This window comes from Tupaia chinensis, unplaced genomic scaffold (assembly GCF_000334495.1).
Source record: "Tupaia chinensis unplaced genomic scaffold, TupChi_1.0 Scaffold000290_1, whole genome shotgun sequence".
In the NCBI taxonomy this organism is placed as follows: Eukaryota; Metazoa; Chordata; class Mammalia; order Scandentia; family Tupaiidae; genus Tupaia; species Tupaia belangeri.
In genome coordinates, this window is record NW_006159775.1 from 2,942,712 (window position 1) to 2,960,329 (window position 17,618).

The 17,618-nt window shown below is 37.4% G+C and overlaps 1 protein-coding gene across 5 annotated transcripts in view; it reads left to right on the forward strand.

Annotated features, from left to right (window-relative positions):
* The window catches only part of NOL4 (nucleolar protein 4), a 365,383-nt gene extending 356,189 nt beyond the window's left edge, over positions 1-9,194 (forward strand). For 4 of the 5 annotated variants that reach the window (XM_006150553.2, XM_006150556.3, XM_006150558.3 and 1 more), the window contains one exon: positions 8,569-9,193. In XM_006150553.2, coding sequence (XP_006150615.1) covers positions 8,569-8,762 — 194 coding nt within the window. In that variant the 3' untranslated portion in view covers positions 8,763-9,193. Of the gene's footprint in view, positions 1-8,568 lie in introns of all 5 variants that reach the window. The other variant, XM_006150552.3, reaches the window with a different exon arrangement.
* The last annotated feature ends 8,424 nt before the right edge of the window (positions 9,195-17,618 follow it).

Consider the following 17,618-nt stretch of genomic DNA (forward strand, 5'->3'; position numbering starts at 1 on the left):
TGTCTACAGATTACTGAATTTGAAGCTGCAATGGAAACAGCATATACTAAACAAACTCTATTTATAGAGCTGCCAACCAGAAGTTAGCAGATTCAAGTACAGGAAAGATTAGCAAGATCAATATAACAAATAATTTCTCTTTAAATTGTATAGTAGAATTCACTGACATTAGAACAAAAATGATGAGGTGTTAACTTGCAGTTTTTGTCTTTGGTATTTTTTTCTGTTGCTTTGTTTTGCCTTGCTTAGCTTTGCTTTGCTTTTTTTCTTTTCCTTTCTCCATTTCTCTTTTCTTTTCTTTTATCTTCTTTTTTTTTCTTTTATCTTCTTTTTTTTTTCTTTTCTTTTGCCAAAGGGTACATGTGCTCACCAGAGAGAGACAAAGAGGAAAAGTGAGAAAGCACCTCCCATGGTGGACAGTCACACTGCAATCCCTTCTCTTCTATTTCTCCCTTCTTTGGGGATTTTGAGCACACACACATGCAACTGGCATGTTTTTCAAGATTTTGAGTCTGGGACCCAAATCACTTAGTCAACTATGTGTGATCTAGCAACCTTAGCACTATGCCACACAGGCTGACCCTCATTTTTTTTTGTTTGTTTGTTTTGTTGTATACTTAATAGATAAAGATGCTATTATTTGGTAACTTAATGTTGATAAATCTGTTTATTAAATATAGAAGGGTAAATTTAATGATATCAAGAGGAGTTAAGTACCTGAAATCAGGGCAGGCAGGTGGCATGGTGCTAAGGTGCTAGGCTCCCATATGGTTGACCATGATTTGAGTCCTGGACCTAGCAGCTTGCTTTCTCACTCTCCCTCTTTCTCTCTGTCTCTCTCTGGTCAACACTGAAAAATAATGATAATAAATATAATTTTAAAAAGAAATATCAAAAGTACTTGAAACTAGAATCTTATTAGAATTACAGTTAGACCTAAGTGGGTTGAAAATGACTTCAGTTTGACACAGACTTTAGAGAAGACAAATAGTTACCACTGAACTGAAGCATCTGACCTTTTCTCTTAATCAAAGGGTAAGTCACCAGAAAATAGAGTAATCCCTGGCCTTATATTAACATTTTATATCTTATTCTATTGTAATCTATTTTCTGTTAAAGGGCAGATTCTCAGGTACATAAATAAAATGTAGCTCTGTTGTGACAGAAAAATATCTACACAAAACAGAATCTTGCAGAATTATTAAAATAATGTATGTGAGTATGCATTATTAATAACTCAGTAATTGACTTTAAGTCAACAGCATTGGGATATTAAAAATTTATTACCTAATAATGAATGGAATTGTTCATGAAAAAGTAACAATTTTCTAGATACCATGTGCGCCAATAACATAGCTTCAATATTCATAAATAAAAATTGTTCATGAACATATAAGGAGAAATTGAAAGATCCACAATTATAGTAATATACTTTTAACATACTTGTCTCAGAAACCAATGGATAAAAAAGAAAAAACATTTGGCTTTGAAAAAACAATTAAAATTTAATTTAATGACTATAGATAGAATCCGAACCCCAGCAATGTAATAATATATATTCTTTCACATATATTGATCACCTTAGCAAATAGCAAGAACTAAGTAATAACTAATATACTAATGACATTGTGTCCAGTAATATTCATAATTAACAAATATTAAAACAGCAGGTCCAGTCAGGTAGCATGGTGTTTATGGCAGCTGGATCCCACATAGTCAACTGCACTGTTCAAGTCTAAGATCCAGCAGCTTGAAAAGCACTGTGGGCACATGTACATTTGTGCCAAAAGCCTAGGGAGGAGTGGGGGAGAAGGAACTGAGGTAATGAATCTGAAGATAAAAATTATAAGAAAATACTAACATATATCTGCATGTAAACTTGAAAATTTAAAGACATTAGACCAAGGATTATTGGCCCCTTTTGGCCCAAAAAGCAATAGGTATTCCAAATGAACTTATAGCCACTAAATAAATAGAAACAATTTCACAAAATTTATCCATTAAAAATTAATCAGACCCTGATGGTTTTACAATAGAGTTTCACCAAAGCTTCAAGGACTAGATCTTCTTTTTAGACAAACAAATCTAAGAGAGGGAAAAAGAAGAAAGGGTGGGAGCACCCAGATCATTTTATAGTGCTACTCCAATCTTATCATCAAGAAGAATATTAGAAAGGCAAATTATAGTGCAATCACATCTATGAATATAAATGCAACTTATTAGCATGTTAAACCTGGTAATGTATATTTAGTGTGATATTTTAGATCTCTTTAGCCAGTTCACACATATTCAGTCATCAACTGAAGGAGATGGACATTTATGGGGTATCTGGTATAACCCAGTCATGGTTCCAGATGCTTTACATACATTGGCTAATTTAGCTAAGATGCTGAAGTTATTTAGTTATTTTTTTTTACTCTGGGGCCAGAAAAGTATTAAAATAGCATCAATAAAAACCTCTGTCTAACATTAAAATGACAAAAATAGGAAAGGAAAATGAGGCTATAACTGAAATAAATTTCCAAGTGGCTTATTAGCCAACCATAGAAAGTCATTTTGTTTACTGGCAGTAAGTTTATTACCCTGTGCTTGATTCCAACGGATGAAGAAGCACACCCACAGGAAACACATCTGCTTAGGACTACTAGTATTTGGAGTAGAACAGTCTCCAGGGACTGAGAAAGCTGATATATTGGCAACAGGCAGTTCAAAACAAGGCAATTGATTTCCAACAGTTTTCCTTGTCTCTTGTGAAGTTGAGATGTTATTGATACCTTGTGGTTGTTTATTCAAGGAGTCAATGTGAATTTGAAGTGACTGAAGAATTAATGTCTATGGCTATCATGGGTAAAATGACTATACTGAAAATATTTTCAAAGTTGAGGGAAGAAAACTTTTATACAATCTGAAGTGGAATCTGCTAAGATGTGAGAAGCACAGAGGAGATTATTTGGACAGATTTACAAAGTGTGTTAAAATACAGGTTTATTTTGACCTATTCAACAGCAGTTATATTGTGGAAAACATAGTCTTTTATTTATTATAGAAATGGTACTGTCATTTTTAAACTTTATTTGTTCTCATCAATTTAGCCATGTTAAGTTTTATGAAAATGTGTCAGACTAAGAAACTGATTATCTTGACTTGTGCTACTTTGTAGTAATTGCATGGCTTAGTGTTAGTGATAAGGCTTTATTGCAGGTTTTTTCAGATCAAGTTGACATTTTTCTAAACAAAAAGTGCTGCCCCGAAGCACTATTATTAAACACTAAATGACTTTGGAAATTAGCTTTTGCTGCAGAACTGGCAATGTTTCTTGATGAATCCAATAAAAAAAAATTACACGGCAAAACAGTGCTTATATGCAAAGCTTATGCTGTAGCAGAGTCATTTTGATAATAACCAACGTTTGAAGCACAAGTAATGGCAAGTTGCTTTATACTCTTCCCACTCCACCGGAAGTTCAAATAAGAAGTGAAAACTTCTGTATGTACATCGCACTTACTATAGGCCTTGCAGTGGTGGTGCACATTGATAGAACTCCTGAGTAAATTCCTAAATTTCGAAACTATTCACATTGTTGGGAACCAGCAGTTAGTGTAATGGCTATGTCGCTGGACTCCCACGTAGTCGACCGTGGTTCGTGTCCCGGACCCGGTGGCTTAAAACTCACACCAGGCGCGTGTGCGTGCGTGCCCAAGATCCCGAGAGGAGAATGGAGGAGAAGGGATTGCGGCGTGACCATCCCCCCTGGGGGGTGATTTCTCACTTTCTGTCTCTATGTCTCTCTCTGTCTGTCTGGTGAGCGCACGCGCCCTACAGTGAAAATCTCTCAAAAAAAAAAAAAACAAAAACTATTCACATTGTTCAGTTCATCTTCAGTTGATAATTATTAATCCACAATTTATTGACCTGCTAAAAGGCAACTACAAACAGAAGACTATAATAGAATTCTAAAATGCATTCAAAGTTATAAATATTCTCAATTAAAATTGTAACACAATATCAGTATTTGAAAATACTTATCAGCATAAAAAGACACTTTTTTGAAGATAAAATGCATGGAACGTCAACACAAATCTGCATTAACAGGTGAAGATTTACAATAGGTATTTATGAAACTGATCACTAACTCTAACACCAATTAAGTGAAATGCGAGCCACCCCAAGGAGAACTTAATTCTCTCCATTAGAACTGTATTACAAACAACAAGAAAATTCAAATGTTGTTATATTTTGAATTTTACCATAAACATTTTGGAAGATTGTTTTCTCTCTTTCTATGTAAGTACTCACATAGAATCTTTAGTTTTATCTCTTCGATGGCAATGTCTAAAATAGTTATTATCTGGCACTTTGTTTAAAAAGTTTGCTAAACTCTGAATTAAAGCATGAACCTGGGGGCTAGCAGGCAGCATGGTGATTAAGGTACTGAATTCCCACATGACCGACTATGGTTCAAGTCCTGGATCAATCAGCTTGCTTTCTCACTCCCCCCGCCCCCACGCTCTCTTGAAGCATTTTTGTATCATGTTGTAGTCTCTTCTGCTAATAACAGAAATATTTGAGTCTGGGTAATTTAAGAGAGTAGAGGTTTATGTAGTTCAAGGAGACACAGCAGGTGAGGGTGGATAACATGGTGGCTTTCGGATAACATGGTGGCTTTCGGTAGAAACCTGAGGCAGTGCGGGACTTTGCATGGCAAGAGTGAGCATGTCTATGTTGATCTCCAATCCTTCTCCTTACGAACCTTCCAGGACTTCATCACAGAAGCCCCACCTTCTGCCTCATTACTTCCCAAAGGCCCCACTTTTCAATACTGTAATCAGATTTCTCTTCTTCTTACTATATTCTCAGTACAACCACTTTACAACAGTCAAACTTTTGGAGGATGCCTTCAAACCATAACACTCATCGTCCTTGGTCATTTTCTTGTTAGCTGGTCAAGGTTCCCCAGACCATACTTCTTAATGACCATGTCTGAGATTTGAACAAGTCTCCAAGAATACTTTCCTGGACTTCACTAAATCCAGCATGGTCATAAAATTTGAACCTTTGTATGCCAGCTCATGGCCTAGTGATTATGTGAGCTGAATCTCACTAGCTAACTGCATGGTTCGAGTCTCAGACCTGGTGGCTGGAAAAAGCTCCAAACCCCAAGAGGAGGGGAAATGGGGGCTTCTGTCTTACTTTCCTTGTCTCTCTCTTCTCTTGCTCACTCTTTCTGTCTCTCTCATGAGCATGTGAGAGAGAAAGACAAAGCAAGCTGACCAATCCAGGGCTTGAACCATGGTCAGTCATGTGGGAGTTCATCACCTTAATCACCATGCCATCTGCTAGCCCCCTGGTTCATGCTTTAATTCAGGGGTTAGCACATGTGCCCTCTGGCAAATTTTTTAAAATGCAAACTTTTACTTTAAAATTTATATGCATGATACTTATATCATATTGTTGTTTTGTTTAATTAAGCCAAACCTGTCAAGTATGTTATTGACTCAATGAGGCAGAAATGAATACTAATGACAACCAGAGAGAGCAGTTTGAGTAGTCACCAGTTAAATAGCACACCTGCTTGTGTGTGCATGCGCACACATGTATTGCTTTTTTCAGAGTACAAATATATATATATTTTAATTTATTAATTTAGTTAGCTTCTGCTATAGGGCAGATGAGCTCAACAGAGACAGTGGAGTGGAGAGAAAGTGAGAAATCACCACCAGGGAGGATGGCCATGCTGCAACTCCTTCTCTTCCAGTTTCTTCTCAGGATTTTAAGCACTCACTCACACACACACATGTGTCCAGTCTGATTTTGAAGCTGCCCTGTTTAGGACTCAAACTACATTTGGCCATGTGGCAGTCCAGTGCCTTAACCACCACACCAACTGCTGACCCCTATGTGTTGCTTTCTTACCCAACAGTGTAACATTGAAAATTTAAATAATAAACACTAAATAAAAAGTATTCCTTATACTTTCAATTTATACACTCAATCCTAATCTTCTAGATCTAAAAGAAACTATAAACTTTCTTCCAAAGGATGAAAATGCAGCATAGAGGTGTGAGCAGCTGAGAGGAAAATTCTTTCAACTTTTTTTTTCCCCAAAAGATTTGTACTGGTAATGAGCTTCCTGAACATGATGAAAAATACAAAATTTAAAGCAGGTTCATTCATAGATAAGAAATCCTATGATATCATGATGCTTTTATAAAAAAAATCCTCCCAGAAATTCCTAAATAAACTAGACAGCATTGTGATTTGCTTGAACATAGATTCAGTAGTCCCTGGTTGGGAGTGTTACAATCTACATTTCTCCCTTTCAGCCTGTCATGTCAGCATGACAATCTTGTAAATATCAGAACAAATGAAAACGAATTACTGCTAGAAAAATCAGAGGCTGCCGAAAGACCACTGCAGAAGTAGGAATAACTTAGATGTTGGAGCTCCTCTGTGTTAATCGTGTCTCTATTATAATTAAATTTCAAGTGATGCTATTTTCCTCTTATGGGACATTTGCCTCCTTCAGGAGAGAAGGTGGAGAGATTAGGTCCTAACCTGTCTTCATCGTGCCTGAAGGGGAACCAGAAATAACATCCCTTTAGCTCACAAAATAAATAGCACTATCTGCAAAGTTATGCATGTTTAGGAAAAATCTGTTAAAACGATTTCAAGTTACAGAATTTTTACAGTTTGGGAGCACGCCTTTAGTTCTATGTGTAGTAATGTTTTATTTAAAGTATGAAATGTAATACTGACAATTTAAAAATGATAGTGAATACATAATGAAAAGTAAGAACTATAAAAAAGAACATTTATGTACATAATGAAAATGTAATAATCCAAGGGTAAGCAATATGAAGTATCTTCTCAACACAAATATCTGCATTAAAGTTTTTTTTCGATTTTATACATTATTTTTATAGTTTCTTATGTCAAAAAGCAGATCTAACAGATTTGGTTCAAATGCATAAGAAAATAAAATGGTCTGGGCACACAAATATGTTTTGTGCCAACATAGAAGAGACATTAGCAATACCTGGCTCAGCATTCCAAATGTCTAGTTTCTCTGTGGCTTTTTTTGTGTGTGTTAATCACTTATTATTGCATGTCTCAAGCAAATTCAACTTATATCCACTTTTTTTTTAAATATTAATCAACTCAATGAGCAATAACATGCTCAAGTCCTTTATTGTGTTGTCCTTTATTAAAAAATGGTCAAACTCTGGCCCATTCTGTAGTGGCATAGTCTATAGAGAACTGAAATGCAATCCTAGAAGTCACTTGATTGATAGGTTCTGATCCCTGGGTCAGCTGCAAACAGGTCAGGTTAATCTGCTAGCATGCCCAGGATCCTCACCAGCTGGAATGCTGTGGAAAAAAGATTGTGGTATAATAGAATGCTGTTAGGGGTGCTTCTCTCTGTTCCTCTCAGTTTCTTATGTGCACATGTGCTATCATGAGTAAGTAAGCAAATACAAAATAAAAAGTTGTTAAATTCTAAACACGTCACCGAAATCCCAGTCGTAGTTTTCTTCTTTCTGTTTGTTTGTTTGTTTCTTTGTTTGTTTTTGGAGAGATTTTCACTATAGAGCGCGTGTGCTCGCCAGACAGACAGAGAGAGACAGAGAGACAGAAAGCCAGAAATCACCCTCCCAGGGGGGATGGTCACACCACAATCCCTTCTCCTCCATTCTCCTCTCGGGATCTCGGGCACACATGCACACACGCCCGGCATGAATTTTAAGCCACTGGGTCCAGGATGCGAACTGCAGTCGACTACGTAGGAGTCCAGCGACATAGCCATTACGCTAACCGCTGGTTCTCTTCTTTCTGTTTTTTTTTTTTTTTAAGATTTTTTTTTCCCATAGAGCATGTGCACTATCAGAGAGAGAGAGACAGAGACAAAGAGAGGGAAAGTGAGAAATCATCCCCCAAGGGGATGGCCATGCTGCACTCCTTTCTCCCCCATTCTCCTCTTGGGATTTGGTCTCACATGCACACGCAAGTTGCTAGGTCCAGGAATGGACTGCAGTCAGTCATGGAGTCCAGCACCTTAGTCGTCATGCTACCTGCTGGCCCAATCAGTTTTCTTCCTTCTAAATTGAAGAGTCTGTACCCTTGAATAACTAGCATCATGACCTCAGAATATTATTATATTTTAATTTCTGTTTTGGTGGATTCTAATATATCTGTTAATGTATCTAGTAGATGAAAAATATTCATAATTACCATTATTTAATGCTACTATATAGAAGCTTTATAACATATGGGGGGTAGACTTAAAATTGGACTCTCCCGAAAGCACATTTTTAAAGAAGTCCTCACTGTCTCACCGCTGGAGAAAAGGTGATTGCTAAAGGGTGGACAAGTCGTCTGCAAGAAGTCCCCATCCACACATTTAGCATCATGGTGCTCTGGCCTGTCTAAAAGCACCTGTATTTGATTGGAGCCACCACTAGCTTGGCATGAAAGAATGCAGATTAATTCAACAGTCATTTCTTGAGTGCTTATAGTCAAGGTGCTAGAACAAATATTATTCATGTCTAATTTAGTGATTATTTTTCCTAGGACCCACCGATCTCAGCATGAAGAGGCAGTTGGCCACTAGTTCAGGATCCTCCAGCAGTTCAAGCTCCAGACCCCAGCTGAGTCCAACTGAAATCAATGCTGTGAGACAGCTTGTTGCAGGATATCGAGAATCAGCTGCATTTTTATTGCGTTCTGCAGATGAACTGGAAAATCTCATTTTACAACAGAACTGAGTGAAATTACGACCGTATCCACTGAGGTCTAAATTTGCAGTTTCCACTAATGACATTTTGATTTCCCAGCAGAGATACTTCTGATCTTACTGCAGTCTTTTAAGAGAAATACTTCCATTATGCCACATTGTCCTTGATCCATAAAGTGATGTGTTAAGGTGCTTCAAAGGAACACTGACCTATGAAGTACTTGAGATACTTAAATGTAGTCAGCCTATTGCTTTCTGTTTTAATGTATCGGCATAAATATTGGGAGCAAAAAAAGGCTGTATATTCTTAATTCAAGGATAAAAGAGAAGATGCTTGTGGTGTAAAAAAAAAAAAAGTTCAAGATCCACCTGAAATATTAGTGGAATTTGCTACTGACTCATTGGACCGAAAGCTGAAGTATATGGCAAAAAAAATAAAAAACAAAAGCCAAATTTCTTGTTGCTACAGGATATAACAACAATGAAAAGGATCTTGTATTTTAAAAAAATGTAATTTTTATAAAAAGAAAAATTGTTTTTCATTCAAAATTGTCATTTTTACTTTGGTAACTTTTTCATAGGTCTTAAAAGAAAACTGTTTTGAGAAACTACTGTAAGTACCTTTTCCACATCCCTTTGCCTTCTCTTCTTTCCAAATTCTTTCTACAAAAATAACACTTGATGCTGGAAAAAAACCCTTGCCTACGTTCTTTAAATCGTCACATCAGGAACTACTTCCAAGAGAAGCCTGCATTTCTGCACACTCATGTTGGTCTCAAAAATCCCACTCAACACTGAAGCTTTATCATAGCAGTTTTCATCACAGAATTTTTTAATATTAGAAAAGACATATCATTGAAAAAAATACAATCACATCTTGGTTTCTTAGAGCTACTCGCTCCTGATTCCCGCTGCTGTCTTGACGGGCATCCCTCTAGCGGCAATTGGATGTAGATGACTGAATGTTAAGAGGTTGCAAGTGACAATCTAAAAATTTGCACTCTTGTGTGTAGTTTTCTTTTCATTTCTCTCTTTCAGAAATAGTTTCAAAAAAGACCATTACATCTCCTGTTATGATTTGTATAATTTACAGTTCTAGCTAAAAATAATGTGTAAAGAACTCTCAGCGGATGCAGCTGCAACTTACAATGAACTGTTCCCTCCTATTCTTCATACTTTACCCTTCTTATTTTATAGTGTTGGATACACATGAGTGGTGTTTTCTTTGTGCCCTGAGACAAACCTATTTTTTAAACATTTACGGAGAAGTACTTTAGTTTATGCTCCTGTACTATTTTTCTTTCCTGTTGTTTAGCTTTGGTTGGATTCCAGATTCTTTGTGCATTTCTGAATTTGCCTTATTTCATGTAAAATTTGCGTCATTCAATTTTTGACAATGAGTTTAAAGGCATCAGTGATATTTCTGATCTACTTGTTACATATAGTTTTTCAAGTAATGACTGTGATTGTGACCAAGTAATGTGCACTTTTTCTTGTAACTGTGGACATTGCTATGCTTTTTTCTTCTAGTGTTTCTAGAATTACTGTTCCTTACAGTTACGTAAACAAAAAGCAAAAACAAACAAAAAAAAGAACTTTTGTGATACTGTTGGTGAATATAATGTGAAAATCTTATTGAAATATAAGTATTTTGGAAATACATAGCTGCACAAACATCTTTTAAGGTGTGGATTTAGAGTTTGCTTATTTAAATGAGATTACAAAAATTGAGGGCTGGTATAATTTTCTCTGTTTTGTTTGGTTTAATAAACAGATTTCTGTGTTAAAACAGTGATTGTGAAACCTTCTAAACTCTCTGAATGATAATGCTTAGTAGCAGTTGGCTTTTAAAATCTGAAAGGCTCTTTTGTATCTACATTTAGCAGAAAACTGATACTCCACACTTATTTCTCAAAAATATCCTAAGAACCCCCAAGGCCTCAACATGTACTCTAATGAAAAATTTATTCCAAGAAAGGGTAAAGGATATTAGAAAGTCAAGGCTACTTTATTTGATTATATAACTTTGATTCAAGAATATTTTTATTTTGAAAAAAGTTATTCATTTAATTTTATTCATTATTATTATTTTTTAATTTGCTACAGGGCATGTACTCTCACCAGAGAGAGACAGAGAGAAAGAGAGAGGAAGTGAGAGAGCAAACTGCCAGGTCCAGGGTTCAAACAGCAATCAGCGATATGGGAGTCCAATCCACCCACTTCCATGCCACCTGCTGGCCCAGAATATTTTTGTTTACCCAGCCACCATGACCAAGCTGTTAAGACACTGGCTCTGCAGCTGAGACCAAGTAAGCAGTTCATTTTCAATTTCTAACCTAACCTGAAGACTGAAGACTGAGGCAGGAGGATCCCAGGCTTGAGATCTGCCTTGGCTATGTAGCAAAACCCTGTATGAACCAAAACAAAAGAGAGAGAGAGCTAGGTGTAGTGGTATATACCTGTAGTCTCAGTTGGGAGGCTGAGGCAGGAAGATTTTGATTTCGATATAATGAGACCCTGTATTTATATGAATGTGTGTGTGTGTATATACATATGTATACACACATATACATATACATATACATATGTATACATATGTATATACACACACACACACATACATACACACAGATAGATAAAAACATTTATACCTTGGGGTTTTTTGGATTCTTTTTTTTTTTCAAGGAGTCATCTGACTTTTTAGTCCCTACTGATTTAATATTTTGGGATAAATACATCCCTGTTTTAAGTACCTCTTCTACATTTTGGGTTCTGTTGTGATGTATTAGATGGCTTTGACATGGTTTCTATTTTACAAATTAACACTCATGCTTGAGTTTAGCATATATGTCAAAACTTCTTCGAGATGACAAAGAAGTGAATGTAGAGAAGGTAAGTCCCCTGAAGGTGCTTCTGTTTTCATTTTATTTTCATCTTTAGTGATAACTCCTGCACATATTAACCTAAAACGAAATTCCCCACCACCCTCTGCCTTGTGTCCACTTAACCAAAAGAAGTGGCCTTTCATCATTTCCTTCAGAGTATGGAGGCCAAAATAAAGTACCATTTTGTTTTCCTTTATGATTTGTACCTGAAGTAGTCAGGTTTCTGTTTGTTTGTTTCATACCCAGTGATAGTAGAACAAAGGGAATCACATCTTTTATAAAGCATTTTGGAGAAACTGAATAAGGGTTCATATTCCTTTTTAAAATTTTTTTAGAGCAATATTTGTCATAGGGCTTGTGTGCTTGCCAGAGAGAGAGAGAGAGAAAGTGAGAAATCACCCCTCAAAGGGATGACCATGCCACAGTCCTTTCTCTTCCATTCTCCTCTCAGGATTTTGGGCACGCACATACATAGTCCTGGCATGAGTTTTAAGCAACTAAGTCTGAGACTCGAACTGCAGTTGACTACGTGGGAGTCCAGCAATGTAAACATGATGCCATTTGCTGGTCCCAAGGTTCATGTTCTTATTCAAATAAGGTGATAGAAAACTGTCATAAACAGAGAAATTGGCGTTTCTCTCATTTCTAACCATAAGCTCTCCATACAATGCCAGTTTCTTGTTCCATGTGTATTACTTTCTCATGTGTCATATGAAAACATGCCTTGAATGACCACGGAGTACACAGCACAAGCAGAGACTGAATCTTCTTAAATTGCGTAGCTCAAATAACAATATTTGGTAAAAGAGGTATTACAGTATAAGGATAATCATCATTTCCTGACTACTGACATAAAGAAATGCCCTTGTTCCCTTTATTTCTCACAATAACCCCAGGGGATTCACCCAGAGTCGATCTCCATTTTTAACAAACACATATTCTTTTTGTTTTTTAAGGTGTATTTTCTTATTTCTTGTATGAACAGAAAAGACCAAGAGATATCACCTTCTACAGGGTCTCAACGTTGTGATCCACCTTTGGCCTTCAACCAGCCCTGGATCATAGTCAGGTGTGGCCAGGGTACTCAGGGAGGTCTCCGGACTTGAACCATGAACCTTCCAACCTTCCCCTGTGGGATTGTTTCACAGTGTGTTGCATTTTATTTCTGTGCCACCAACTGGCACTGTCACTCACCATTGTACAAAGTAGTCTCAAAAACAGGGAAGGAACTGGCCAAGAGCACAAAGACAGTGAATGCTGAGAGCATCATTTATACCCAGGCATACCTGATGCCAGAGTTTTCCCTAAAGGTCACTGTCCTCTGCTGCTTCTCAGGTACTAATCAACTTCTGCCCAGTGTATTACTAGATCTTGATACTAAATCTTAGCAGATTACTTTGTATGGATAAAATATGATATTTATTGCAAATAAAATTAGTTTATCAAGTAAAGGATGTGACTAGGAAAGGAAAGATTTAATTTCCCTTTAAGTTATGTTTTCTATAGTTATAAAGACCCACAATAAGACCTACCACTAATGAAAACTAAGTATATGTAAAGAGGGAAGGAAATGACTTTTTACAGCAATGGATGCAGAACTGAATTGTGAAAAATAAGAGATTGGGGCTGACAGGTGGTGTGGTGGTTAAGGGCACTGGACTCCCACATGGCTGACTGTTGTTTGAGTCCTGGACCTGGTTGCTTGCTTTCTCATTTTCTCTCTCTCTCTCTTTCTCTCACTCTGTCCTTCTCTGGTCAAATTAAAGTAAATAAATAACATTAAATAAAGTAATTCTCTTTTTTTGGAGAGGATTTTTCGCTATAGGGCTCATGCGCTCGCCAGACAGACAGAGAGAGACAGAGAGACAGAAAGCAAGAAATCACCCCCCAGGGGGGATGGTCATGCCGCAATCCCTTCTCCTCCATTCTTCTCTCGGGATCTTGGGCACGCACGCACACACGCCCAGCGTGAGTTTTAAGCCACCGGGTCCGGGATTCGAACCACGGGCGACCATATGGGAGTCCAGTGTCATAGCCATTATGCTAACAGCTGGTTCCCAAGTAATTCTTTTTTAAAAAGATAAAAGAGATTATCCAGTTGATCCCATAAAGGAAAATTTATTCATCTAGTATTTAAGCCCTAGATGCTATACAAATGTGATCTTCCTATTGTCGATAATGCTGACATAAATGCAAACATAATTCAAAGATAAATCTTTGCATGCCAAAAATATTCTTTATTTTCATTTCATGTGGCTCAGGTTTCAAGATGTAGCTAACAGGGGGGAAAACTACAAAAAAAATTAAGTAGGTAGACATTAACATAGTGTTCATTTTTAAAAGTGTGTTTAAGATGCAGAAATTTGGTAAAGTAAGAACTCAGGATAAGCTGATCTATAGAAGTTTACTTTATTAATTAAGCTCATCTCTTTTTTTAAAAAAAAAAAATTTAAGTACATAACATCCCAATAAGTAAAGTGACCTACTTCCAGTATGAACATTGAACATGTCCAATATTAAGGTTTTTTTTTTTTAATTTATTTTCCTTTTTTCTTAATTACAAAAGAAGCTTGGGAATATAAACGAAGAAAAAAATCCCAGCATCCATAGAGAACCGTGACTGACATCTTATAGTGCAGCTTTAAGATTTTTGTCTAAAATGTAAATACATATTTTTTGTTTGATTTTATTGGATATAGTATTTCATCACCTGTTTTTCTTTTTCTTCCTTTTTTTTCCCCATAGTGTATGCATATTCACTGGAAAGAGACAGAGAAGGGCAAGAGAGAAATCGCCCCCCAATGGGTAAAATGGATGGCTATGCCACAGTCCCTTACTCTCCATTCTTATGGGATTTTACACACACGTACACACACTCTCAGCATGATTTTCGTGGGATCTGGGACTCAAACTGCAGTTGGCCATGTAGGGGTCTAGAACCTTTACCGCCCCGCCACCTGCTGGCCCCCATCACCTGCTTTTTTAACCTAACACTATATCACAAATGTATTCCATGTATTCAGGGATTCTTAAACCCCTTTAATAGTGTATCATGTCACACTGTTTAAATGAACCTGTTTTAGTTTTCTGCTGCTGCTGAAAACCAGTAGGCACAAGCAACACAAACTGAATGCAGTCCTGTAGGGGAAGTTTCACTGGGATAAAAGCAAGGTGTCAGCAGAAATGTATTCCTCTCTGAAGACTCTAGGAGAGAATATATTTCTTTACCTACTCCAGCTCCTAGAAGTCACCTGCATGCCTTACTAGTGGCCCCTTCCTCTTTCAAGCCAGGAACATGACATGTTCAAATCTCGCTACAACATCTACTTCTTCCTCTTCTAAAGTATTTAAGGATCCTTTGGGGTAAAGTGGACCCACCTGGGTAACACAGGATAGTCTCTTCACATTAGGGTCAGCTAATCAGCAACCTTAATTCATCAGCAAGCTTAATTCCTGAATTTGACATGTAACAAAATACACTCACAGGTTTTGATAATTATAACATAGCCCTCTCTGGGATGCTGTTATTCTGCATACCACAGTATGTATGTATGTATGTATGTATGTATTTGTAGGGCTTTATGCCTTTCAGCACATGCACTGGTCAGAGAGACAGAGACAGTGAGAGGGAAAGTGAGAAATCACCTCCCTGGGGGATGGCCTTACCACAATCCCTTTTTCTTCATTCTCTTCCTGGGATCTTGGGCATGCACACACATCTGGTGTACTTTTCAAGCTATCGTGTCTGGGAATCAAACCTGATCAGCCATGTGGGAGTCCAGCAACATAACCGCTATGCCATCTGTTGGCTCCACAATATCTTAATTTAAATATACTTCTTTCCTTCTAAATACCTCTCTGTGCCCAGTTATATTTGTCTTGTCCCTTGTAGGAAAAGTCCTAAATCAGCAGCACATTTTCAAGTAACTGCCAGCTGCTACCCCTGTGCTTCTCTTTCTTCTTCTTTTTTTTTTTAATTAATTAATTAATTTATTTTTATTTTGCTATAGGGCACGTGTACTCACCAGAAAGACAGAGAGAGACAGAGAGATAGAAAGCGATAAATCACCCCCCAGGGGAGGATGGCAACGCCACAGTTTCTTCTCCTCCATTTTCCTCTTGAAATCTTGCGCACGCACACACAGACACACACGTGCCTAGTGTGAGTTTAAGCCACCGGGTCTGGGACTCGAACCACAGTCGGCTACATGGGAGTCCAGCAACATAGCCATTATGCCAACAGCTGGTCCCTGTGCTTTTCTTTTATACAAAAGGGTGTGGTCTTTTGAAAACTATTTTAACTGAGATTTTTCTTGAAGTCTCTTATTTGAATATAACGTTGTGAATAAATATGATCAAAAAGTAAAACTAAGTCTTTCAAGGGAAATAAAGCAGGAAAATGGACTCTTCCCTCTTTACTTCTTTCTCTGAAGATGTTTCTACCCAAGAAATTCCCTGAGACGTTCCTGAGAAGTTTCTAACTCCTTATTGGGAAGAAATGTATGAGGACCTAAAGTTTGATTAAATTCTGTAAGCAATCCAACCACGTTCACAAAACCTCTAATGGTGATAACCAACGGGTGTTTTACTTACTCTGAAGAATAAAAAGATATACTTAATGTTAGTCATCATGTCTTTTTCTAAATGGCATGTCTTTCAAAATGGAGGATTTGGCAATAGGAAATCTATGGAATTTAGAGTAGTCGACTGAATAAACCGTAAAGTTCTTTGGCTATATTTCTTTCCCAGAACAACTATTTTTTCTCTCCACATTAAAAATTGTATTTCCCCTCATTTACTATCCTTTTCTTTTTCTTTCCAAGACCATCACCTGAAAGAGACAATCAAAGGTATTGTCAGAACTTTTTTTGTTTATTGCTTTTTTGTTTGGAGTTTTTTGAGATATTTTTGTTTGTTTGTTTGTTTTTTGCTACAGGGCGTGTGCACTCGCCAGAAAGAGAGAGACAGAGAAACAGAAAGTGAGAAATCACCTCCCCCAACCCCCCAGGGAGGATGGACACACTGCAGTCCTTCTTCTCCATTCTTCTCTTGGGATCTTGGGCACGCACACACATGCCCCCGTGTGAGTTTAAGCCACCGGGTCCTGGACTTGACCCGCTGTCAACTACATGGGAGTTCAGTGACACAGCCATTATGCTAAATGCTGGTCCCTTGTTTGTTTAGTTCTTGAGAGAGAGACAGCACTCCCAACAGGGTCTTGACTCCATGATGCATCACCGGGCACAGCCAGCCTGGATCACAGGCCCAGACACGTAGTATGTACAGACAGGCTCTGGGACGTGGACCTGGGACTTTCCCACATGGGTCACAGAGTGTTGCATTACCACTGTGCCACTAGCTGTCCCCCATCAGGACCATTTGTAATGCTATAAGACAATAAAAGCATTGATTGTAGAGACCTAATGCTATTACTGGAAGTGTAGAATTGATACCAGATTTTTTCTCTTAAAAGTTTTAATTTCTCTTATTCTTTGCGTATTGGGTAGCAGGTGAGATGAGACCATGAGAAATGTTTTCTACTTATTTAAGATCACAGTGACACTAGTAGTGGTCAGAGATTCCACAATAGATCATTTATCCTTAAATCTTTGTTGGTAGACTGATTCTGGAGTTTGCCATGAACCAACCCAGTGGAGTAAGTCTCTTAGCCTATTTTAATTTTAATTTTTATTTATTTAACCCTGTGCATCCTTTACCTACTATCCTACTATATGCTGGGCATTGTGTTCTAATAAAGAGTAACTACTATTCATGCTTCAAGGAGTTAACATCTAGTGGAAGAGATGGATCGAAGTACAGATAGTATAATGTAAAATGATAAAGTGTAACAGTTCAATATGTAATGTAGGAATGTGTCAGAAATTTCGGAGGAAGGCACAGATCCTGTCTAGGGATAGGTAGAAGGATGGAGGGAGGTGGTGAACAAAAACTGAGTTGTTGGAACACCTGGCAACATTGTTGAGTATTTTGAGAGGACAGGG